General features: G+C 44.9%; 2 protein-coding genes across 6 annotated transcripts in view; one reads left to right on the top strand and one right to left on the bottom strand.

Moving 5' to 3' along the window:
- The window catches only part of UBAC2 (UBA domain containing 2), a 419334-nt gene that overhangs the window by 199377 nt on the left and 192679 nt on the right, over nt 1–27278 (top strand). The window lies entirely within an intron of this gene.
- GPR183 (G protein-coupled receptor 183) overlaps nt 4914–27278 on the bottom strand; it is an 87235-nt gene continuing 64870 nt past the window's right edge. Inside the window, exons 1-2 of one of the 2 annotated variants that reach the window (XM_063953252.1) lie at nt 22466–22553; nt 4914–7528 (exon numbers count right to left, since the gene is read on the bottom strand). In XM_063953252.1, coding sequence (XP_063809322.1) covers nt 6420–7508 — 1089 coding nt within the window. In that variant the 5' untranslated portion in view covers nt 7509–7528; nt 22466–22553 and the 3' untranslated portion in view covers nt 4914–6419. Of the gene's footprint in view, nt 7529–22465; nt 22554–27278 lie in introns of those variants that run through there. The other variant, XM_063953253.1, reaches the window with a different exon arrangement.

Raw genomic sequence — 27278 nt, 5'->3', positions numbered from 1 at the left:
TTATGTGTCAATTTTATCGCACTTTGATACAAATGCACTTCGATATTAAATGCACCGCCAACCGGCTTTGCACAGCCTACACAATAGAACTTAAGTAGAGGAATACTGCATGTGAAACTAATAATTGGAATCTGCAACCATTCCCCAACCCCTAGAATGCCAGGCAGTAAATCACCTTACAAGAACAACCAGCCATCCCACATAGATAACACTCTGGTCTGTACAATTCAAAACTAAGTAAAGTACATCAGAATGAGATACTATGCAATATTGTTTCAATTTGCATTACCTAACAATCTCAGTCTGGCCTAGAGAAGTATAATGCAGCTGAATATGTTGGTGGGAGTAGTTACCTAACAATCTCAGTCTGGCCTAGAGAAGTATAATGCAGCAGAATATGTTGGTGGGTGTAGTTACCTAACAATCTCAGTCTGGCCTAGAGAAGTATAATGCAGCAGAATATGTTGGTGGGAGTAGTTACCTAACAATCTCAGTCTGGCCTAGAGAGGTATAATGCAGCAGAATATGTTGGTTGGAGTAGTTACTTAACAATCTCAGTCTGGCCTAGAGAAGTATAATGCAGCAGAATATGTTGGTGGGAGTAGTTACCTAACAATCTCAGTCTGGTCTGGAGATCAAGAGTTCAAGCGATTCTCATTGCTCCCGACTGGCCAAGAAGGTCTTGGTACGCGGATCTTCTGGATCTACTACTAGAAGAGCCGAGGCCTCTTCCTCTTTTGGAGGACCTGCTGCAGTAGGGGCCGTTCGCCTATCAAGACTTACCTCCGCTACATTTGATGGCATGAAGGTTGAACGCCAGATATTAGCTGAGCTCGGAAGGGCATTCCGAACAAGGTTATTCCTACCCTGATATTGGCTAGGAAAGGAGTAACATCTAAACATTACCATTGTATTTGAAAATAAATATGTATCTTGGTGTGAGTCCAAGAAGTTTCCTATGGTGGATTTTCAACTGGAACGGTTTCTCTTCCTGCAAGCAGGTGTGGATATGGATCTGAGGTTAGGAACCGTGTAGGTCCAGATTTCGGCCCTATCCATTTTCTTCTAGAAATTATTGGCTGCCCTCCCTGTGATTCAGACTTTTTTGAAGGGAGTTCTGCACATGTAACCTCCCTTTGTACCGCCTACGGCGCTGTGGGATCTGACTTTTTTGTTTGTCCTGTATGAGCCCAAGAAAATTGGGTGTCCTGCTTCTAAGCAGACGATCTCTCGCTGGATCAGGTTCACTATCCGGCATGCGTATTCTACGGCAGGCTTGCCGTATCCTACGTATGTTATGCCCCACTATACTCGTAAGGTGGGTTCTTTCTGGGCGGCTGCCCGGGGTGTCTCGGCTTTCCAACTCTGCCGAGCGGCTACTTGGTCTGGGTCGAACACGTTTGCAAAGTTCTACAAGTTCGATACTTTGGCCTATGAGGACCTAAAGTTGGGTCTGTCAGTTCTGCAGGAGCCTCCATGCTCTCCCTCCCGTTCTGGGAGCTTTGGTACATCCCCATGGTACTAATGTGGACCCCAGCTTCCTCTAGGACAGGGATGGGGAACCTTCGGCCCTCCAGCTGTTGTTGAACTACACATCCCAGCATGCCCTGCAACATTGTTAGCATGGCCAAATAGCAAAACTGTAGCAAGGCATGCTGGTATGTGTAGTTCAACAACAGCTGGAGGACCGAAGGTTCCCCATCCCTGCTCTAGGACGTAAGAGAAAATAGGATTTTAATTACCTACCGGTAAATCCTTTTGCTTCGTTTTCCTGCAATGGTTATCTGGTTCAGTACAACTTTGTTTTTAGTTGAGTACTGCATTGTTACTTGGTAAGTAATGTTTCAGCGGTTGCTGAGTTTCAAGCTAGTTAGCTTGATTTGCCTTGCATGTGTGAGCTGGTATGAATCTCGCCACTATCTGTGTATAATCCTTCACTCGAAGATGTCCGTCTCCTCTGGCACAGTTTCTAGACTGAGTCTGGTAGGAGGGGCATAGAGGGAGGAGCCAGCCCACACTCTCAAACTCTTAAAGTGCCAATGGCTCCTGGTGGACCCGTCTATACCCCATGGTACTAATGTGGACCCCAGCATCCTCTACGGACTACGAGAAAAGGATTTACCGGTAGGTAATTAAAATCCTATTTTTACAAATGATATATATATATATATATATATATATATTTTTTTTTATAAATCAATTTAGAGAAGTTTTAAATAGAAATTTTATTCAATAATAATCCCTCCACACCCCATTTAAAAAAATAAATGGCCTCAAAATACCCCCAAATCAACATTTTCATTTTATTGTGCACCCCAGATTTAATGAGTGTTTATTTCAATTAAAATGTAAAGTCACCTTAAACTGCCTAAAAAGCACCTTTTTTTTCAATTTTTTTCTTTTCCCTTAATTCCTCTGTAATTAAACAAAATTTGTTTGCTTAATATCATATTTTTACATCTATTTGACACCTTTTAAGAGTGTCCACTACTTTCCTTTTGTCCACTAACACTTCTGTATGATTCTGCTAACGAAGTTGTCCCTTTTTGGGGGTCAACGAAGGTCTCCCCACTTCTTCATTCACTTCCCTCATATCTCATTTTCTAGTCAATTTGCAAACCACCTCCGCAAGTACCACAAATAGGCATTTCTAATTAAATTAAAGAATTCTTGGGTGCGTGCATTCATGTAACAAACTCACATTTGCAGACTTGCATCTAATTGTATTGACCCCAATATGTTTTCAGGCCTTCCAAACTAATTTATGCTGCACATTTAATAGCCCCTATTCTACTTTAAAATGTAACATGAAAAAAAAAACAATATTGCAAAAATTGCTGCTTTAAAAGTGAATTCAGGCATGTATGAGTTTACATTTTCATTCAATAAGGTTGATTTGCAGCGCTTATCAACATTGTATGAAATTGAAATTCCAGATACTTTACACTACACTTGTTTGTACGGTCCCCTTCTGCAATTGTCACTGCCTCGCACTCCCTCATCAAAGACATTTTCCATGCTGTTCACCTCTCTTATAGGGAAATCTACTAAGCTCCCAATTCCATTCGAGATTGCGTTTTTGGACGAAAATGCATTTCTGTAATTTAGTAAACACAGATCATGGCAGAGTTTTACCAATTCATATTGAGACACATGGCTGGCCACACATGTACGAACAATTAGACAAACAGACAAACATGGTTGTATTTTCAGATACACCTCATAGAACACAGGAATTCACCAAAAATTAATATTCTCAGTCACTGCCGACATTACACAAACACTGCTGGAAAAGGATGGTGCCTGGGGTCCCCCCTCCTAAACATAACCAGCCATGGGCTCTTAACTGCTTCCTGATTGGCTTTTCTCTCCCCGGGCTCATCCTATCACTGTTTGCCTATTGGATTGAATGGAGACGCGTGGCTCCAATCATTCCCGTGGTGGGAACCGCTTAATTGAGAAGACCACAATGGTCATCCCCAATTGACCTTGTGGTTTTCCCCTCTAACCGAGTGTCTCCTTCATTTCTATGGGCAAACAGCGATAGGCTGAGCCTGGGGAGACCAAAGCCAATCAGGAAGCAGTTGCTATGGCAGCGGCTCCTGACTGGCTGCCGGGTCCCTCTAGTGACATTAGTCACACAGAGGCCCGGTAGTCGCATAGTACAAGTGTATATGTATACATGTCCGTTCTGGACTGGATTTTTTGCGGTTTGTTGTTTTTAACCCTGTGGATGCCTACATTGGCTGAAGAGGACCGATCTACACTGGAAATAGGTGAGTATAATTTTTTTTTTTTTAATTAGAGGTGACCTACTGTATGGATTTCTACATGGACAAGTGGACGTGAATGGCTATGTGGGATCCTACCTACCTGATCCTGTCTGCCATCCTAGGGCACTGGGTCACTGACTACTGTTACTTTCTGTCATTCAACTGTGAGAGATCTCAATGGTGTTTTTACCTTGTACAGTCTTTTTGCACATGCAATTTGATTTGTTTGTTCTACTGCATTTTCCCTGTACGGTGCCATTTAACTAAACAATAAAAATATTAGCCATGGTAACGTAAATTAATGTTAAAGACAAAACTATGTAGTCATTGGTTTCAAAAGAAATAAAATGCCCTGTTCAAGATGGCCATTGTCTTATATAGTGTACTGTATATTATTACATGAGAAAAAGGCTTTTCAATTACCTAAAATGTCAGACATGGGGGTATATTAACTAAAGTGTGGGTTTTTAGAATTAGAAATGTTGGCCATAGCAACCAATTAGGTTCTATATAACATTTATCTAGCACATTCTAGAAAATAGCTAGATATACCCCATGGTGTTAATACTGTAGACTGCTGTGGTGATAATGCACCCATAAGAAACCATTCATCTGTTTTCTTTTTCCTTTTTTCCCCACTCTTCAGGCCTAATTGGCAGATAAAATATGCAGATTAATTAAACCCCTTTCACACCGCACAAATAACCCGGTATCGACCCGGGTCAGCGTGCGGTGTGAAAGCGCCGTGGTTGAATTCCTGGGTCGCCTGACCCATTAACTCAACCCGGGAATACAGCAGTGTTATTGCCGGGTTGAATACCGGGTCAGTTGCAGCGTAAACGGGTACCCGGGTTGTTGGGGCCCAGGGACCCGATCACTAGATAGGGAGAGGCGGTGCGGAGATGAGCTCATCTCCCAGCGCCGTCTACGCCCCCCCGCTGCAATGGCAACCCGCCCGGCATATTGCCGGATCAGGGAAGCCAGCTGTAGCGTCCAATGCCGGATCCCACCCGGGAAGGACCCGTTTCCAATTCCCAGGTGGGATCTGGCATTTGCAGTGTGAATAAGCTCTATATGTGATCTAAAAAAACAATGCACAGCATTTGTATAAATAGTCACTAATTACTATATTTTGGTATTTGTGACTTAAACAGTACAGTACATTATATAGGTGCATATATAATATTTACAGTATTGCATGGTACCTTGCATAATATTTATGCATTTTTTCTTTACATTTTTTGATATTTATATATATAGATTTTTTACATTTACCAAGTTTTGTTTGCTATCTACTATGTCAGTACAATCAGGATACTTGCAGAAAACTATTTAAATTGTTATAGTGTTTATAGAGTGATATTCCTGTTTGGGCAGTTAATTTTTGCGCAACCCCTTGTACAGTATATGAGTAGGTCTTCCAACCCTGGAGCTTCCTCTGTTATCATGAAGCCAACTAACTCTAAAGCAACACTTCCTGAAGGAAAACCAAGCAAATCCTTACTCTGTTCTTTGTTCTGATTCCTCCAGTTTCAGGTAATCTGTGTTTTAAAGGAGAGACAACCCAATTGTCTATGAGTGGGTCCTACTTGATAAGTGGTTATTGAAAGTGAGATCAATACTTGTGATATTACTTTTGAAGACCTCTGTATCTGACATGCAAATTGCCTTAAATAAAAGAGCTGTTATATTAATATTCAAAAATAAACTATACATACACAAATCCAGAATCTTTCTATATCAAAATATAGTTGTGATAAAACTGGGGGATATATTTCCTGTACAGCCCAGTGTTCTGTTGAAGTACACTGCTGGTAGTTTGTCAAACAGCTTGTATTCAGTGTCAAATGTAAAAACAGTGTGAAGCATCTTGGATTCTGTCAAAGTATGCAAACCTTTACACATTACATATATTACATATTTTTATATAAAATGTGAATTACTTTTCATTTTGCTCACCTAGTAATTTAACGATTTACCGTGATGTGGTTAATATGAGCCTGTTACATAGACAATATGGGTATCTTTAGTCTGATCTACTACCCATGAGAATATAGTCGATCAATTCAGCAATGCCTCACTGTCACTGTTTACTAGCAAGTTTATATGTCGTAAACTGGTTCAGACTATAGTATGGATGCCTCCACTGATTGTAGGTGAAAGGTTCACATGTATCCATACTTTCCTGCTTTTAATTGCACACCTCTTGGAGATTATTGGGCAACTGTGGGGATTGTTAAGATGCAATTTGCATCAGGGTATGGGGTCGTAATGTCTCAGTTCACTGTTGTGTTACTATAGTCCGGGATGGCCCACAGCACTTGTAAACTGGATGGGTTAAGGGAGACGGTTTTATTGTCTCTGGAGATCTCCACAAAATGAGTTAGTTGCCTGGACATTACAAAAGAATAGACAACCCTGTGTTACTCCTTTTGCACTAGGCATCAGTTGAACAACCATAAACTAATATGCAACTCCTCCATAAGCACACTCTTTTTAGATACACCTTTGTAGAATGAATTACAGAGCCATTTTATAATGATTGTAATATGTAAGCTTCAGCACTGTTATAACCTATATTCATCCATCATTATGTAGCATGTAAAACCTTAACCTCTTCCAAGGTTACCGTTTCTTACGTAACATTCATAACATGCTGTTTTGTCTTATTTTATTTGTTTCTTTTTTTGTCCCGAGTTCCTGGTTTAGTTGCATGTTTTGCCCTATTTGGCTTTCTGTGCAGTCATGTGAGCTTTCATCAGCTTGAGGCCTTGTGGCACTGGAAGAGCTTATGCTAGCCTGCCGTCTTAATATTTTCATGATTTGTCTCTTGTATCCTTTGCATGCACAAAAATATATGAGCGGATCTAGGCAGCAGTTCAGGTTCATTAGACACACGCTAATATGAAGAACGATTTGAAATTGTTTCAGCTCATTGCATCCTGGGGTGTAAAGTAACTTTTTAACCATATGTTGAGTAAGGGCAATGTGATAAGGAGTGTAACAAATGAAAAACGCCACGATAACTAAAATGATTGTGTTAGTAGCCTTTTTGTTGGTTCCAGATTTTTCTGATAATGGATTTGATTTTGTAGTCTGGCAAAGTGTTATGCTTATTTGAGAATAGCAATACAGTATTATTACTAGAGGAATAAAGAATCCTATAAAACAAGCTCCAAGAAGCAAGAATGGCAAATGTGGGATTTTTTCAAAGTTTGGGTACTCCATGCAGGTTATTTTACCATCTGGCTCCTTCTGTGACATTTCCTGTAAAAGTAGTGGAAATGTCTGGAAGAAAACTAGCACCCAAACAATAATGCAGATGATCTTGGCAAACTTCACTCTCCTAACTTTGTTTTGTGGGTGCACAACAGCAAAGAAACGGTCGACGCTTAAGCAAGTCATAAAGTTTACACCTGCATAAGTGTTGATGTAAAGGAAAAGGGATGTAATTCGGCAAAGCGCTTCTCCTAAGATCCAATTAAAACCCATAGCATAATACACAATTCTGGTAGGTGACACAATAGCAAAACAAATATCTGAGATGACCAGGTTTCTGGAGTAGAGTGTTGTGGAGTTTAGTTTCCGTCTGTTTTTGTGGATGACGTACAAAGCCAACAGGTTTCCAAGCAGTCCAAATAAGAAAATCATGCTGTAAAATATCGGCAGCAGAATTCTTGCTGTTTTGTGGTGGAAATACAGATCACATGTGTCGTTGTTGGTAATGTTGTCCATATTTATAATGCTTTAGCAGCCTGAAAAACATAATTGCACATCAAATTATCAGTTACAATCTTCATTTATTTTATGATAATTTGCTTTTATGCTAAAAAAAGCAGAGCAGGGGTCTCTACCTACTGTACAGTAAATGGAGTCAAAGGGGTCAATCCAATTACCTGCGAAGGAGGAGAGTTTACATTCACTCCCCGTCACGGCCAAATCTCACCCTAAACTTGCATATTTTTGTACGCAGCTCTATGTAGCTGCAAACAAAAATCTGTGTGTCTGGCTGTAACGTAAACCGCTCTTAAGGTGGGTACACACTGATAGATATATCTGCAGATCAATTGATCTGCAGATATATCTATGGACGGATCGGCCAGTGTGCTGTGTACCCGCCCAGTTCAGTTGTCAATCACCGCCGGCCGCCGCAGCATGTGTACCGGCGGCTGGCTGGTCGTCCGTACACACACAGTCATGCGCCAATATATCGGTAGATATATTGGCCATCGGCTGTGCTACGGGGCCGACGCGATATGTCTGTGAACAGACAGATATATCGCCCGTACACACTGGCCGACCGACCCGCGATATATCGGCCGTTCAATACAGTGTGTACCCACCTTTACTGTGAAGAATTTATGGGTAATTTGAGCCCCAAGTGATTTAGTAACTCTGCACCACTAAAAGTGAACTATTTCTAAAATGTATAAATCATGTATAAAAATAAGTGTAATATATTGTAGAGTACTCCTGGATACATTCCAACAACTTATGTTATATTTAGAGGCATTAGAAAAAAACATAACAATGGTTTGCAAATTATGTTAGAATTTATAAATCATTTTATTGCTCTGATTTTCAAAAATAAAGCTGGTTACATTTTTCTTTAAGGTATATATATATATATATATATATATATATATATATATATTGTGGTTTTATTATTTTTGGTATGTTGCAATATAAAATTATACTTTCTTGCTCTCGAGGAATGGAATTTGGCATTGCTGCTAAAGATGCATATTCGTCACCCTGCTTCCTTTATGACACACAGTACACAGTTAACAGTTTATGTAATTCAGCTTGTTTAACATCTTCCTAATCCCCACTGTTTTTCAAAGGAATAAAGAAATATTATATTATGTTGTAGGAAAGCTGTTTTTTTTGTTTTTTTTGCTTACTGTGATTTCCCACTTTTATAAATTGTCTTCAGATTCATACAATTAGCATTTTTGTTCTTTAAAAATAAAGGATTGTAATTCTTACATAATGTTTTCTAGGATTTATGTTGTACAGTAGCTGCATATACAGGGTGGTCCATAAATTTAGAAACACCCTTATAAAAAGTAAATGAGTAAGGAAATATTAATCCAGTGTCTACACATATGATATAGGCCATACTGGTGACATATCCTAAATAGTTTTTCCCCCACTCCCATATCATATGTGTAGACACTGGATTAATATTTCCTTACTCATTTACTTTTTATAAGGGTGTTTCCACACTTACGGATCATCCTATATATCCAGATAACCAGTAAGGACAATAAGTCCTAATAAGATGGGTCCACTGAGAATTTTTTTTTTTAAATTTATCAATGTGAGTGTGTGTGTTTACGTGTGTATGTATATACAGTACTGTGCAAAAGTTTTAGGCATGTATTGAAAAAATGCTGCAAAGTAAGAATGCTTTCAAAAATAAAAGTGTTAATAGTTTATTTTAATCAATTCACAAATTCAAAGTTAATGAAAAGAACAGAAATCTAAATCAAATCAATATTTGGTGTGACCACCGCCCTTTGCCTTCAAAACAACATAAATTCTTCTAGGTACACTTGCACACAGATTTTGAAGGAACTCTGTAGGGAGATTGTTCCAAGAATTTTGGTGAACTAACAACAAATCTTCTGTGGATGTAGGCTTGCTCATATCCTTCTGTGTCTTCATGTAATCTTAGACGGGCTTGATGATGTTGAGATCAGGGCTCTGGGGCCCGTATCATCACTTCCAGGATTCCTTGTTCTTTACGCTGCATGTAGTTTGGGGTTGTTGTCTTGCTACAGAATAAATTTGGAGCCAATCAGACGCCTCCCTTATGGTATTGCATGATGGATAAGTATCTCCCTGTATTTCTCAGCATTGAGGACACCATTATTCCTGAACAAACCCCTAACTCCATTTGCTGAAATGCAGCCCCAGACTGGCAAGGAACCTCCACCATACTTCATTGTTGCATGCAGACACTCATCATTGTACTGCTCTCCAGCCCTTTTGCGAACAAACTGCCTTCTGTTACAGCCAAATATTTAACATTTTTACTCATCGGTCCAGAGCACCTGCTGCCATTTTCTGCACCCCAGTTTCTATGTTTTCATGCATAGTTGAGTTGCTTGGCCTTGTTTCTATGTGGAAAATATGACTTTTTGGACGAATTTCTTCCATGAAGACCATTTCTGACCGGACTGCTCCTAACAGTAGACGGGTGTACCTGGGTCTCACTGGTTTCCTACCACTTCTGAGCTGATAGCACTGCTGGACATCTTCCAGTTTCGAGGTGAAGTAATCATGATGTGTCTTTCATCTGATGCACAAAGATTACTTGGCCGACCACTGCATCTATGATTCTCAACGTTGCTCATTCTTTGTGCTTCTTCAAAAGAGCTTAAACAGCACATCTTGAAATCCCAATCTGCTTTGAAATCTTTGCCTGGGAGAGACCTATCTGATGCAGTATATATGTACCTTGTGTCTTTTTGCTGTGCTCAGTCTTGCCATGGTGTATGTCCTGTGACATGAAACTGTTTTCCACATCCTTTGTAACAGAGTTTCACTGTTTCTCACCTAGTTTTAAGCCTCCTACACAGTTGTTTCTGTTTCAGTCAATGACTGTGTTTCAACTTACATATGAAAATGATGATCATTATCACCAATGTTGTTTCTGCCGGCGGGTAAGCTGTGCAAATGCACTGGGTGCCACCTGCTGGCTGCTATAACCTGATTTCCGTCCTCCCACTCATAGTACTCCACTCGCTGGACGGAGTTTCACGAAATGACGTGGTTTCGTCTTGACGTCATGATGCAAATGTGTCATTTTGCGGGTACTATGGGTGGGAGAAGGGGGAGCAGGTAATATCAGGGAGCCACTGTTGCCAACAAGCATTACAACAATTTGCAGTACACACCCCTGGAAACGAGCATGACACCCAGAGCATAAAACCCCTAGAAATGAGCACGGAACCCAGAGCGTGAAACCCCTGGCAATGAGCATGACACCCAGATCATAAAATACCTGGCAACAAGCATGGAACCCAGAGCATGAAACCCCTGGCAACAAGCAATTAATTTAAAAGTAATTAGAAGCCTTACTGTGGGGCATAATGTATTACGGGCAATATGGTGTGTGGCATAATAGGGTGCGAGGAACATTACTGTGTGGGGCTTAATATGGTGGAACTTTTTCTTTCCTTTGGTGGCCGAGGACTGTTGAGGCAGGGCTGAAAACTGGGGTGTAAGGTAGTCTTTTCCTGCAAGGCCATACGCGACCCCCCCCCCCCCCCCCCCCCCCAATAATTTTAGTTTTTTTTTTATGTTTACGGGGTGGGGGAGCATTTAAGAATGTCTAACGGGGGGTGGGGGAAAAAAATTACTGTTCACACTGGGAGCAAAATTCTCTAGAGTTAGCCCTGATTATCACCTGTTTGGTATTATTGGTTAATCACACACCTGACTATAATGCTACAAAATTACTGACTTTGTGCAAGTGTACCTAGAAGAATTGATGCTGTTTTGTAGGCAAAGGATGGTCACATCAAATATTGATGTGATTTAGATTTCTCTACTGTTCATTCACTTTGCATTTTGTTAATTGATAAAAATAAACGATAAACACCTATTTTTGAAAGCATTCTTACTATGCAGCATTTTTTCTATACCTGTCCTAATGTATTGTGTGTGTGTGTGTGTGTGTGTGTATGTGTGTGTGTATATATATATATATATATATATATATATATATATATACACACACACACACACAAAGAGATTCCCAAATTGCGCTAAAGAATGATACTAGCAGCACCTCTTGAAGGACTTTCTGTTAGCTAAAGTCCAATAAATGGTAGATACAAGATCAGAGGGCGCTCTACATACGGGGGGTATTATTAAATACCACCAATCACTGTATGAATAATTAATAAAACAAAGTAGTTTAAAAATAAGAATTTACTCACCGGTAATTCTATTTCTCGTAGTCCGTAGTGGATGCTGGGAACTCCGTAAGGACCATGGGGAATAGACGGGCTCCGCAGGAGACTGGGCACTCTAAAAAAAGATTAGGTACTATCTGGTGTGCACTGGCTCCTCCCTCTATGCCCCTCCTCCAGACCTCAGTTAGGGAAACTGTGCCCGGAAGAGCTGACATTACAAGGAAAGGAAATTTTGAATCCAGGGTAAGACTCATACCAGCCACACCAATCACACCGTACAACTTGTGATAACCTTACCCAGTTAACAGTATGAACAACAACTAAGCCTCACTAAACGGATGGCTCATAACAATAACCCTTAGTTAAGCAATAACTATATACACGTATTGCAGAGAGTCCGCACTTGGGACAGGTGCCCAGCATCCACTACGGACTACGAGAAATAGAATTACCGGTGAGTAAATTCTTATTTTCTCTGACGTCCTAGTGGATGCTGTGAACTCTGTAAGGAACATGGGGATTATACCAAAGCTCCCAAACGGGCGGGAGAGTGTGGATGACTCTGCAGCACCGAATGAGCAAACACAAGGTCCTCCTCAGCCAGGGTATCAAACTTGTAGAACTTTGCAAATGTGTTTGAACCCGACCAAGTAGCAGCTCGGCAAAGCTGTAAGGCCGAGACCCCTCGGGCAGCCGCCCAAGAAGAGCCCACCTTCCTTGTGGAATGGGCTTTTACCGATTTTGGATGCGGCAATCCAGCCGCAGAATGAGCCTGCTGAATCGTGCTACAGATCCAGCGAGCAATAGTTTGCTTTGAAGCAGGAGCACCCAGCTTGTTGGGTGCATGCAAGATAAACAGCGAGTCAGTCTTCCTGACTCCAGCCGTTCTGGAAACATATATCTTCAAAGCCCTGACTACGTCCAGCAACTTGGAGTCCTCCAAGTCCCTAGTAGCCGCAGGCACCACAATAGGTTGGTTCAAATGAAACGATGACACCACCTTTGGGAGAAATTGGGGACGAGTCCTCAATTCTGCCCTGTCCATATGGAAGATCAGATATGGGCTTTTACATGACAAAGCTGCCAATTCCGACACACGCCTAGCCGATGCTAAGGCCAACAGCATGACCACTTTCCACGTGAGATACTTGAGTTCCACGGTCTTAAGTGGCTCAAACCAGTGGGATTTCAGGAAATCCAACACAACATTAAGATCCCAGGGTGCCACTGGTGGCACAAAAGGGGGCTGAAAATGCAGCACTCCCTTAACAAATGTCTGAACCTCAGGCAGTGAAGCCAGTTCTCTTTGAAAGAAAATGGATAGGGCCGAAATCTGGACCTTTATGGACCCCAATTTTAGGCCCATAGTTACCCCTGACTGTAGGAAGTGCAGGAATCGACCCAGCTGGAATTCCTCCGTAGGGGCCTTCCTGGCCTCACACCAAGCAACATACTTCCGCCATATACGGTGATAATGTTTTGCTGTCACGTCTTTCCTAGCTTTTACCAGCGTAGGAATAACTTCATCTGGAATGCCTTTTTCCGCTAGGATCCGGCGTTCAACCGCCATGCCGTCAAACGCAGCCGCGGTAAGTCTTGGAACAGACAGGGCCCTTGTTGCAGCAAGTCCTGTCTGAGAGGCAGAGGCCATAGGTCCTCTGTGCACATTTCTTGCAGTTCCGGGTACCAAGTCCTTCTTGGCCAGTCCGGAACAATGAGTATTGTTCTTATTCCTCTCTTTCTTACTATTCTCAGTACTTTTGGTATGAGAGGAAGAGGAGGAAACACATATACCGACTGGTACACCCACGGTGTCACTAGGGCGTCCACAGCTATCGCCTGAGGGTCCCTTGACCTGGCGCAATAACGTTTTAGCTTTTTGTTGAGGCGGGACGCCATCATGTCCACCTGTGGCAGTTCCCATCGGTTTGCAATCAGTTGGAAGACTTCTTGATGAAGTCCCCACTCTCCCGGGTGGAGGTCGTGTCTGCTGAGGAAGTCTGCTTCCCAGTTGTCCACTCCCGGAATGAACACTGCTGACAGTGCTTGCACGTGATTCTCCGCCCATCGAAGAATCTTTGTGGCTTCCGCCATTGCCATCCTGCTTCTTGTGCCGCCCTGGCGGTTTACATGGGCGACCGCCGTGATGTTGTCTGACTGAATCAGCACTGTCCGGTTTCGAAGCAGGGGCTCTGCTTGACTCAGGGCGTTGTAAATGGCCCTTAGTTCCAGTATATTTATGTGTAGAGAAGTCTCCAGACTTGACCACAGCCCTTGGAAGTTTCTTCCCTGAGTGACTGCCTTCCACCCTCGGAGGCTTGCATCCTGTATGCCGAACCTGCGGCCCTCGAGAAGGTGATCACTCTGCAGCCACCACAGAAGAGACACCCTGGCCCTTGGAGACAGGGTGATCAGCCGATGCATCTAAAGATGCGATCCGGACCACTTGTCCAACAGATCCCACTGAAAGATCCTTGCATGGAACCTGCCGAAGGGAATGGCTTCGTATGAAGCCACCATCTTTCCCAGGACTCGCGTGCAGTGATGCACCGATACCTGTTTTGGTTTCAGGAGGTCCCTGACCAGAGATGCTAATTCCTGGGCCTTCTCCACCGGGAGAAACACCTTCTTCTGTTCTGTGTCCAGAATCATGCCCAGGAAAAGCAGACGCGTCGTAGGAATCAGCTGCGACTTTGGAACATTCAGAATCCAGCCGTGCTGTAGTAACACTTCCTGAGAGAGTGTTACGCTGATCAACAACTGCTCCCTGGACCTCGCCTTTATGAGGAGATCGTCCAAGTACGGGATAATTATAACTCCCTTCTGCCGAAGGAGTATTGTCACGATCCGGGTATCTGGACGCCATTTCTTACCCATCAGATGCCTCCTAAGGCTGGCTCAGCGCTCCAGGACCGGATCCCATCTGTTATCCTAATGTTCACATTCCTGCATCCTCTCCTGTCTCTCTGAGACGCTGTCACAGTAACGCCTTATTACATCTGGCATGGCGTCTCCCGCGGCCTCCGCCGCCGTCCCTGAGCTTCTGCATGCAGAGTGTCAGAGTGGCGATTACGTCAGCCGCGGCCTCCGCTGTGTCCGCGTGGTTGGATGTGCACTTGTCAGCCTGGCGTCTCCTGTCTCCAGTGGCCGGCGCCGCCATTACTGTTTTCATTACCACATGGATTACAAACCAAACGTCCCTCCAAGTGTCTGCATGGGCGCAGCCATCTTGGATTCTGTCAGCTGATCATTTCCTCCAATCTGTTGTCAGTATTTTTAATCTGCATAATTGCCAAGCCAATCCCTTCCTTGCTGCAGGTATAAATACACTGTGCCTGAGCAAGGAAGGCGTCAGTGCTTTGGTTGTCAAACCTAGTTCCTGTTTGTCTCTCTCCTGTGATTGTCTTCCAGGTTCCAGCTCCTGTCTCAAGACTTCCACCATAGAGACCCGCACCAGCATTCCACCTGCGGTGTAGCCTGACTCTCCAATCCATTGTGGATTCATCTGTTTCCAGCTACAACATTACCTGCTTCCAGCTCAGCTTCCAGCAGAGTACAGCTTCCCTTAAAGGGACGGTGTCCTTTCTACACTTTACCACTCTCCACCGGTATTATTATTTCTCCGCTCTCAAGTTCTACATTTCAGTTCATATTTCATCGCTCCCAAGTTCATTTATTATTTAACTGGTTCCAGCCGGTATCCACTCCGTGCTAACAACAGTCTGGTTCCAGCCAGTATCCACAGCAGCTGTTTTATCTTCAGCAACCCAGCTTTTCCTGGAACACCAGCTGGCACAATCCTGGGTTATCTCCATTGCTACAGTCGGGCCTGGTAAGGACTTTCCATCTAGAAGATTATAAGAACTATCTCACACTACCAGTGCCCTGTGGCTCCTGCCATCCTGTAGTACCCAGGAACTGTATTTATTCTTTGCTGACTTTTACGTTTTCTTTTACTGCTGCTGTGTTGCGGAGTTGTCATAATAAACATCATTGACTTTTATCCAAGTTGTCGTGGTCACGCCTTCGGGCAGTTATTATCCATGTTACTTACATGTCCAGGGGTCTGATACAACCTCCCAGGTTCCGGTACATCTCAGCCCCTACAACTGAGGCTGCCTCCCGTCAGCTCAGGCCCTCAGTTGTGACAGTAAGCACTGACCTAATGAATCCAGCCAGAGACCAGGATCAAGCGGCCAGGCCGATGCAAGAACTGGCAGCCCGACTAGAACATCAGGAGGCTGCACAGGGCCACATCATCCGCTGTCTCCAGGATCTCTCTACTCGGCTGGATGGGATTCAGACAACTCTCCGTGGATCAGGCGCGTCTGGTGCGTCAACCACAGTGACTCCAGCTATAACCCCACCCACCTTACCCATTTCTGCTCCACGTCTTCATCTTCCAACGCCAGCAAAATTTGACGGATCTCCAAGATTCTGCAAGGGATTTCTCAACCAGTGTGAGATTCAGTTTGAGCTACAACCTGGCAATTTTCCCAGTGACCGTACAAAAATTGCCTACATTATTTCTCTTCTCAGTGGCTCGGCCCTTGATTGGGCATCACCGTTATGGGAGAGGTCCGACACCCTGCTATCTTCCTACACTGCCTTCGTGTCAACATTCAGGCGCATCTTCGACGAGCCAGGCCGGGTAACCTCAGCTTCATCCGAGATTCTCCGTTTACGCCAGGGGTCACGTACTGTAGGACAATATCTGATACAGTTCCAGATCCTGGCATCCGAACTGGCATGGAACGACGAGGCCCTGTATGCTGCATTCTGGCATGGCTTATCTGAGCGTATTAAAGATGAGTTAGCTACCAGAGACTTACCTTCTAAGTTAGATGAGCTAATCTCACTCTGCACGAAAGTTGATTTACGTTTCAGAGAGAGAGCAACGGAGCGTGGAAGATCATCTGCTCCAAAATCTTCTGCTCCTCCTCCTCGTCAACTGTCACCATCTAAAGATGAGCCCATGCAACTTGGCCGTTCCCGTTTAACTCCTGCTGAGCGCCGAAGACGTCTCTCCGAGTCTCTCTGTCTCTATTGTGCAGCTCCGTCTCACACCATTAATGCCTGTCCCAAACGTCCGGGAAACTCCAAATCCTAGCTCGCCAAGGAGAGGGCCGGCTAGGAGTAATGATCTCCTCTCCATCTCCTCAAGATTGTAATCTCCCAGTCTCGCTTCAAGTTGCTCAACGTTATCGGAACGTCATTGCCCTCCTTGATTCCGGAGCAGCTGGGAACTTTATTACCGAAGCCTATGTTAAACGGTGGTCCCTACCCACCGAGAGACTTCCTTTGTCCATTTCTTTAACTGCCGTGGATGGCAGCAAAATTTTTGATGCAGTTATTTCTTTAAGGACTCTACCAGTTCGTCTGAGAGTGGGAGTTCTTCATTCCGAACTTATTTCTTTTTTAGTGATTCCAAGAGCCACACATCCTGTGGTCCTGGGCCTTCCATGGCTCCGTCTTCACAATCCTACAATTGATTGGACGACTACGCAGATCCTGGCATGGGGTTCCTCCTGTGCTGAGACATGTTTGTTTAAAGTATTGCCTGTCTGTTCTTCCTCCCCCAGGTCGTCTGATGTTCCACCTCCTCCATATCAAGATTTCACGGATGTGTTCAGTAAAGCTTCTGCTGATATCCTTCCTCCTCATAGAGAATGGGACTGTCCGATTGATCTCGTTCCAGGGAAGGTTCCACCTCGAGGCCGAACTTATCCGTTGTCTCTGCCTGAGACGCATTCTATGGAGGAATATATTAAAGAGAACCTAGCAAAGGGGTTCATTCGACCTTCTTCTTCTCCAGCCGGCGCAGGCTTCTTTTTTGTAAAAAAGAAAGATGGTGGTCTGCGGCCGTGCATCGACTACAGAGGTTTGAACGACATTACCATCAAGAACCGTTATCCTTTACCCCTGATTACTGAGCTCTTTGACAGAGTTAGCGGAGCTACCATCTTTACAAAGCTGGACTTGCGAGGTGCATACAATCTCATCCGGATCCGTGAGGGTGACGAGTGGAAGACCGCCTTTAACACCCGTGACGGACATTATGAGTACCTCGTCATGCCCTTCGGATTGAGCAATGCTCCAGCTGTCTTCCAGCATTTTGTCAATGAGATCTTCAGAGACATTCTATACCGTCATGTCGTGGTCTATCTAGACGATATCCTCATTTTTGCCAACGATTTAGAGGAACATCGTTTTTGGGTTAAAGAGGTTCTGTCCCGTCTCCGTGTCAATCATCTCTATTGCAAATTAGAAAAATGCGTCTTTGAAGTCAAGTCCATTCCGTTTCTAGGGTACATTGTGTCCGGTTCCGGACTAGAGATGGATCCTGAGAAACTACAAGCAATCCAAAATTGGCCGGTACCCTTAACCCTCAAAGGGGTCCAGAGGTTCTTAGGGTTCGCCAACTATTACCGAAAGTTTATACGAGACTTTTCCACCATTGTGGCGCCTATTACTGCTTTCACTAAGAAGGGTGCTAACCCGTCCAAGTGGTCTGAAGAAGCCATGCAAGCATTTCATCTTTTAAAACAAAGGTTCATCTCTGCGCCTGTTCTGAAACAGCCTGACATCGACTCTCCTTTCATCTTAGAGGTGGATGCCTCCTCCGTTGGAGTAGGAGCGGTGTTATCTCAGAGGGCTAAAGATGGCCATTTACACCCTTGCAGTTTCTTCTCCCGGAAGTTCTCCCCAGCTGAGCGCAACTATGCCATTGGCGACCAGGAGTTGCTAGCCATCAAGCTCGCTCTAGAAGAGTGGAGGTATCTGTTGGAGGGAGCTTCTCATTCAATCACCATACTTACAGACCACAAGAACCTTTTATACCTGAAGGGCGCACAATGTCTCAACCCTCGTCAGGCCAGATGGGCACTTTTCTTTTCCAGGTTCGACTTTAAACTCCAGTTCTGTCCGGGCTCTCAGAATCGCAAGGCCGATGCCCTTTCCCGCTCATGGGAGCAAGAAAATGAGTCAGAGTCTTCAGACAAGCATCCTATTATAAATCCGTTGGCATTCTCCACGGTAGGGATGGACTCTACGCCCCCATCAGGGAAAAGTTTTGTGAAGCCGATGCTAAGGAAGAAGCTCATGCATTGGGCCCATGCTTCCCGTTTTGCCGGACATACAGGTATCCAAAAAACCCTGGAGTTTATCTCTAGGTCCTATTGGTGGCCAACTCTGAAAAAGGACGTCTTGGAGTTTATTGCATCTTGCCCAAAGTGTGCCCAACATAAAGTATCCCGCCAGTCGCCTGCGGGGCAACTGGTTCCACTATCCGTTCCCCGTCGACCATGGACCCACTTGTCGATGGATTTCATTACAGACTTACCCATGTGCAACAAGTTCAATACCATCTGGGTGGTAGTTGACCGGTTCACCAAGATGGCACACTTCATTCCTCTCACCGGTCTTCCGTCAGCTTCCAAGTTGGCTCAAGTATTCATACAAGAGATCTTCCGACTCCACGGTCTTCCTGAAGAAATTATATCAGATCGAGGAGTTCAATTCACAGCCAAATTCTGGCGAAGTTTATGTCAAGTCCTCCAAGTCAAGCTAAAGTTTTCCACGGCTTACCATCCTCAGACCAATGGTCAAACCGAGAGGGTGAATCAGGACTTGGAGGCCTTCCTCCGCATCTATGTGTCCTCCTCTCAAGATGACTGGGTTCAATTACTTCCCTGGGCCGAGTTCTGTCATAACAACCAGTATCATTCTTCATCTGCTTCAACACCATTCTTCACTAACTTTGGATTCCATCCTAAAGTCCCTGAGTTCCAACCGCTTCCAGCAACTTCTGTTCCCGCAGTGGATATCACCTTGCATCAGTTTGCCAATATCTGGAAGAGCGTACGATCAGCTCTGCTCAAGGCATCGTTCAGGTACAAGAAGTTTGCGGATAAGAAGCGTCGAGCAGTTCCTGCTCTCAAGGTGGGTGATCGGGTATGGTTATCCACGAAGAATTTGAGGTTAAGAGTTCCCAGTATGAAGTTTGCACCTCGCTATATCGGTCCTTTCAAGATTGAACAAGTCATCAATCCTGTTGCTTACAGACTCCAGTTGCCTCCCTTCTTAAAAATACCCAGGACATTCCATGTTTCCCTGTTGAAACCGCTGATCTTGAATCGGTTTCATTCCTCACTTCCTCCAACTCCGAAAGTCCAAACTCAACGAGGCGTTGAGTATGAAGTGGCCAAGATCCTGGACTCACGTCACCGTTACGGTCAACTACAATATCTTATTGACTGGAAGGGTTATGGTCCTGAGGAACGTTCATGGACCAATGCTTCTGATGTCCATGCTCCTGCCTTGGTCCGGAGATTCCATTCCAAGTTTCCTCAAAAGCCAAAGAAGTGTCCTGGGGCCACTCCTAAAGGGGGGGGTGCTGTCACGATCCGGGTATCTGGACGCCATTTCTTACCCATCAGATGCCTCCTAAGGCTGGCTCAGCGCTCCAGGACCGGATCCCATCTGTTATCCTAATGTTCACATTCCTGCATCCTCTCCTGTCTCTCTGAGACGCTGTCACAGTAACGCCTTATTACATCTGGCATGGCGTCTCCCGCGGCCTCCGCCGCCGTCCCTGAGCTTCTGCATGCAGAGTGTCAGAGTGGCGATTACGTCAGCCGCGGCCTCCGCTGTGTCCGCGTGGTTGGATGTGCACTTGTCAGCCTGGCGTCTCCTGTCTCCAGTGGCCGGCGCCGCCATTACTGTTTTCATTACCACATGGATTACAAACCAAACTTCCCTCCAAGTGTCTGCATGGGCGCAGCCATCTTGGATTCTGTCAGCTGATCATTTCCTCCAATCTGTTGTCAGTATTTTTAATCTGCATAATTGCCAAGCCAATCCCTTCCTTGCTGCAGGTATAAATACACTGTGCCTGAGCAAGGAAGGCGTCAGTGCTTTGGTTGTCAAACCTAGTTCCTGTTTGTCTCTCTCCTGTGATTGTCTTCCAGGTTCCAGCTCCTGTCTCAAGACTTCCACCATAGAGACCCGCACCAGCATTCCACCTGCGGTGTAGCCTGACTCTCCAATCCATTGTGGATTCATCTGTTTCCAGCTACAACATTACCTGCTTCCAGCTCAGCTTCCAGCAGAGTACAGCTTCCCTTAAAGGGCCGGTGTCCTTTCTACACTTTACCACTCTCCACCGGTATTATTATTTCTCCGCTCTCAAGTTCTACATTTCAGTTCATATTTCATCGCTCCCAAGTTCATTTATTATTTAACTGGTTCCAGCCAGTATCCACTCCGTGCTAACAACAGTCTGGTTCCAGCCAGTATCCACAGCAGCTGTTTTATCTTCAGCAACCCAGCTTTTCCTGGAACACCAGCTGGCACAATCCTGGGTTATCTCCATTGCTACAGTCGGGCCTGGTAAGGACTTTCCATCTAGAAGATCATAAGAACTATCTCACACTACCAGTGCCCTGTGGCTCCTGCCATCCTGTAGTACCCAGGAACTGTATTTATTCTTTGCTGACTTTTACGTTTTCTTTTACTGCTGCTGTGTTGCGGAGTTGTCATAATAAACATCATTGACTTTTATCCAAGTTGTCGTGGTCACGCCTTCGGGCAGTTATTATCCATGTTACTTACATGTCCAGGGGTCTGATACAACCTCCCAGGTTCCGGTACATCTCAGCCCCTACAACTGAGGCTGCCTCCCGTCAGCTCAGGCCCTCAGTTGTGACAAGTATCATCATTTCGGCCATTACCTTGGTAAATATTCTCGGTGCCGTGGACAGGCCAAACGGCAACGTCTGGAATTGGTAATGACAGTCCTGTACCACAAATCTGAGGTACTCCTGGTGAGGTGGGTAAATGGGGACATGCAATTAAGCATCTTTGATGTCCAGCGACACCATAAAATCCCCCTCTTGCAATAACCGCTCTGAGCGATTCCATTTTGAACTTGAATTTCTTTATATAAGTGTTCAAGGACTTTAAGTTTAGAATGGGTCTCACCGAACCGTCCGGTTTCGGTACCACAAACATTGTGGAATAGTAACCCCTTCCCTGTTGAAGGAGGGGGACCCTGACAATCACTTGCTGGAGGTACAGCTTGTGCAAGCAGGTAGGTTTGCTTCTCTCCCCTTAGTCCCACGTAGCAGTGAGTCTGTTGCCAGCAGAAACTCACTGAAAATAAAAAACCTAATAAATACTTTCTTTTCTAGTAAGCTCAGGAGAGCCCACTAGGAGCACCCAGCTCTGGCTGGGCATAGATTCTAACTGAGGTCTGGAGGAGGGGCATAGAGGGAGGAGCCAGTGCACACCAGATAGTACCTAATCTTTTTTTAGAGTGCCCAGTCTCCTGCGGAGCCCGTCTATTCCCCATGGTCCTTACGGAGTTCCCAGCATCCACTAGGACGTCAGAGAAAATGTATTAACAGACTCAGAACAAATTGATTCATTTCATAATTGTTCAGTAGCATGACATATTCAACACCTTAACAGCTATTATGGATGTAATCTCTTGTCGCTGTAAATTCGACGTATAACAAAACGTCAATCTGAAGAATATATATATATTACACACACACACACACACATATATATATGTAATATAATTTATATGCATACATATGAACGTGTGTGTGTGCGCGTGTGATTTCAAAATAATCACATACAATTGGGGAATCCCAATTTATTTTGAGAGCCTCTTCTGAGCTGCAAATGATATTACAAAAATAATTGCTAGCGAGTAAGCATCAACGGTGAGAGGAAATGTAATGTAATGTTCTTACATACCTGCTATTTACCTCTCAGCTGAGGTTATAATGTACAGTAGCAGTCTCTGCAACAGCACTACGTAACTCACATCACAATCTTCCAGAACCCAAACCTTAAATAATGAACAATTAGAGCTAATTAAATCTGTCACATCATTCACTGATCCACGAGTCCTGACATGTTCATACACAAAGTGGTTTAATCATAAAGCACACATCATATGAAAGTGTACAGCAATGTGGTATCTATAATGGGTCCAGGAGAGCCCATACCGCTCACCATGAAGACATACTGGGCGGGATGTACTAAGCGGAAAATGCGGTAAACTCCCTGTTTACCGCATTTTCCTGATGTACTAACCCCCGGCCGGCAGGATAGCGCCGCGGCGGGGTACGACAGCTTTAGCTGGCGATAGTCCATAGAAGCCTATGGGCTTCTCTCCGCGGCGCTGTGTGAGGGATCCGATCGGATCCCTCCCAGCATGCCCTGCGGCCGCCCCCGTCACCCCGCGCATGCGCAGACTGACTCCTGGGGCCGAATCCCGGAAGTCAGGCTGCCGCTGCGCATCGCGGAGGACAGCTCTTATCGGAAGAGCTGTCCTTTGCAATGCTGATCGCATATGTTAGTACATATGCGATCAGCATCGTGGCGCAGGGCGGCGATGTACATTAGTACATCCCGCCCACTGTATGTAGACGATGCCCGGCGGTCACTAGATGGTCCCAGATGGAGCAATTCAAGTGTTGCGCCGTTCAGGCGTGCACAGCTGCTGGCGCTGACCTTACTGATATGTTGTTCTTGTTATGTCATTTTGATAGGCTGGTAACTAGTAGTTATAATTGCCAAGAAAATATGCAATAGATTCAAAAGAACTGAAGCTGAGGATTAAGGGGAGATTCTTGTTAAGCTGTATTACTAAAACCAGAAAGTGACCTAAATAACTACCCCTAGGAATCCATTTTAACACACAGAGGTATGGGAAACCTGTTGTCACAACTGTTCTCTGAAAGATCTAAAAATGGTCATGACCCAGGTCAGATGTACAAAAATAATGGATAATGTCTTCTCTTAACAGGTGACACTTGTTTAAACTGCTTATACAGTATAGTCCATTTTTGTTTGTATTTATGAATAGTGATGTGCTTAGCCTCAGTAATAACTTTTTATAAGGTAAGATCGATGTGTAATTAGTGCTGCTTACTGCCATTACCATATGTTGGTTGGAACCTGCCTATTTAAACCCATTGTAACCCCTGCAGATTTGTCTGCTTTCTTTCTGACTTTTAAGTGTAAAGGACACCCATGCATGTATGTAATTCCAGATAGTTAACGATGTAAAATACAAAATTATATTAAAAAAAAAACAAATCCAGTAAGAAAAATCAATCGGACAGTATAAGCAAATCCACTAAGAAAGTTGCCAACTTTAATGCAAGCATTATACTAGTAAGTTAAGCTTGTACTTACACATCAGAAATAAAATGATATGCAATTGTAGTATATAGATGCTGTCTAAAAAATGACCCCCCTTAAAAAATAATACAGTTAGAGACTCTTAAATCAATAAAACTACCAGATAAAAATGAATCTTAAAACAGTGCACATCACTTACTCAAGTGGACATGTATTAGTTTTAATTTGACAGTGAATAAAACCTATTATCCATGCTTTCTTTTTCTATAGAAAGGCAACACATTTACTGATGTAAATAGGTGTTTACACACCTATGCAATTATTGCACCAGTCACCCAATATTGACTGATTGGCCCGATGATTACATAGGTGTGTATGCAGGAGCAGAGCCGTAACTGGACATTTTGGTGCCCTGTGCCAGAAAGAGAATTGGTGTCATCCCTATTTGTAATGGGGGTGTGACTTCATGGGGAAGGGGTGTGACCACAGAATAGTACCAATTTACATTACACCGCACAGTAGTATCCACTATTCAGATCACACCACACTGTAGTGCCACTTATACACATTACACCACAAAAGAGCCCCTTACGCACATTATGCCAGGTAGAGCCCCTTACACACATTACGCCAGTTAGAGCCCTCTTATACATGTTACGCCAGGTAGAGCCCCTTTTACACATTACACCAGGTAGAGCCCCTTATACACATTACACCAGGTAGAGCCCCTTATACATGTTATGCTAGGTAGAGCATATTATATACATACCAGATAGTGCCCTTTACACACATTATGCCAGGTAGAGTCTTTATAGATCCCCTTACACACATTACACCAGGTAGAGCACTTTACACATGTTATGCCAGGTAAACTACCTTATACGCATTGCATCAGCACATGTTATACACCTTATGTAGAGCCCCATACATGTTACACCAGGTAGAGCCCAGTATACAAGTTACGCCAGGTAGAGCACATTATACACATTGCACCAGGTAGAGCCCTTACACACATTACGCCAGGTAGAGCCCCTTACACTAGGTAGAGCACTTTACACATATTATGCCAGGTAGACTCCCTTCTACACATTACATCAGGTAGAGCATGTAATACACTGTCAGAGTGGGTTTGATTTGTGGATCCATTCTAGAGGTTGCTGCAGAGGAGGAGCGTGGGAGCTTGGGCAGGAAGCTAGGGAGGTAGTTACATGACCGGCGGTCAGGAGTTTGCCAGTCACAATACTGACGCCGGGATCCCGTCACCTTACAGTCCCGACATGGCTTCTTCATGCAGTAAAGCCAGTTGCAGATGGTTAGAATGCTGCGATGGAGTTAAAGATTGAACTGCAAGATTCTTTGGTTTGCTGGAGTGGAGCAGCCAGGACTCTGCCAAAATACTTGAACTTGGACTGTGGAGCAGGTCCGTATTTCAGGGAAGCCGGGACACGGCTATAAGACTTGATTCCAAATTGTGAGCAGGTCTGGATTGCAGTAAAGCCAGGATGTTGATTCAAGACTGTGGGCCTAATTTTGCAGGGCTACGATCAGGCACACTGACATGCGGGGGGAGGCCCAGCACAGGGCTAGTTCACCCCGCATGTCAGGCCCGCCCCCTTCTCCCGCAGAAGTACAAAAGCATCACACAGCGGTGATGCTTTTGCACTTCAAGAGTTGCTCCCGGCCAGCTCAGCTTTTGCGTGTTGGCTTTCAGCTACTTGTTGCTGCCCAGGTCGCGGTGCCTGCGTGTGACATCACGCAGCCGATGCAGCCCGCACAGTCCGGCCACGCCTGCGTTGACCAGACTGCGCCCACAAATTGGCGGCCTAACGCCGCCGTGCCGCCCCCTCCCGCCCATGCTCTGGTGCACTGCGGCGCCGGCGCATGCGCACTTCTGTCCTGATCGCTGCGCTGCAATGAACGGCAGCGTGCGATCATGTCAGAGTGACCCCCTGTGAGCAGGTCTGGATTGCAGTAAAGCCAGAATGCGGCTACAGACTTGATTCCAGACTGTGAGCAGGTCTGGATTGTAGGAAAGCCGGGATGCGGCTACAGGAGCAAAGTCAGTGAGTGCCAGATAGTATTCACTAGAGTCCTTGGGCAGGAACCTGGAACAGGGGGAAACTGCTGGAGCCTCGAGCAGGCTATGGACAACATAAGTGCTAGTGAAGGAGATTTATACCCCTGGGTCTCAGTTGATTGTTTCCTGCCCACTGATGCTGTCTCCTGTGAGTGACCATTGGTGCTTAGTGGAATGAGAACCCGGAAGTAACATGGCGGCGCCAGGATCCAGCCTCACGTGAATCGCAGCAGCAAAAGGATGAGGAGAAATTCAGGACTCGCGATCATCGGGACTGAGCAGGAGCTGGAGAGGTAGGAGAGAGCTCGGCAGGGCAGCGTTGAACACTCTCTCTTTGTGACGTACACATTAAGCCAGGTAGAGCCCTTACAATCATTGTCAGGTAGAGCCCCTTACCAACCCCCCCTTTACCGTTACGGTGTAGTGTACTGTGTGTGTAGGCACTTACATTATTTCTCCATTCTGCGCTGCTGCCAGCTCCTGACCTGGAACTCGCTCCCTCTGTTCACTGAGGACAGGAGAGGTGGTGGGAGTGCAGCACACATGGGATAGACTCTATAGGGCCCCATACACTAGTGCGACATGTCCATCTGACATGTCACAGGCAATCGCTGGCGATCACCCCAGCAGCCTCCCGGGCGGCTGGATCGCCCAAGATACATTGTATGCTGTCCTTTTGCGTACAATGTATCTTTGGTGATCCTGGCCGATCCCAGCCACGCCTGCGGGGTTGGACCAGATTGAATGTGCAGCACATTCAGTCTGGAGGATCCGATCCGATGCTCACGGGGCCGCGCATCGGATCGGATACACAGCCAAAATGCCAGATTTCACCCAATATATTGGGCTGAATGCCCGAATTGGGCTGAAATCGGGCATAATCGTTCTAGTGTATGGGGCCCTTAACACTGCTCAGCTATAAACAGCGACCAGTGGCAGAGATTAGGCAGAGGCTCCCGCTGGTCGGAGCTTGGGGCTGCAGAGTGTGAGCTTGGGGCTGTGGGCGCTAGATGTCAGATGCTGCAGAGCGCACTGATTTGATTTCTTAAGAAAAACTATCAATGTGTCCTCATACTCCAAGCGCTTTTGCGACATATGGTACAAGATACTTGGCATGACTTAGCCGCTCCACCATGTGCAGTGATTGACATTGTAGCTGCATACAGAGTTGCTTACAGTGTACTAGACACACTGGATTACTACTTTTGGCCCAAACTATTAGCTATAAAGTCACGGATTAAACATAATGATATATTGGAACTCTGTGTTTTGTTTTTTTATCCCAGATTAGCTACAAAATTGCACACATATGCTACATGACCTGCCAGCTTCAGTAGTCAG

Source organism: Pseudophryne corroboree, chromosome 2 (genome assembly GCF_028390025.1).
Source record: "Pseudophryne corroboree isolate aPseCor3 chromosome 2, aPseCor3.hap2, whole genome shotgun sequence".
NCBI classification, from domain to species: domain Eukaryota; kingdom Metazoa; phylum Chordata; class Amphibia; order Anura; family Myobatrachidae; genus Pseudophryne; species Pseudophryne corroboree.
This window is presented reverse-complemented; position numbering and strand designations above follow the sequence as displayed.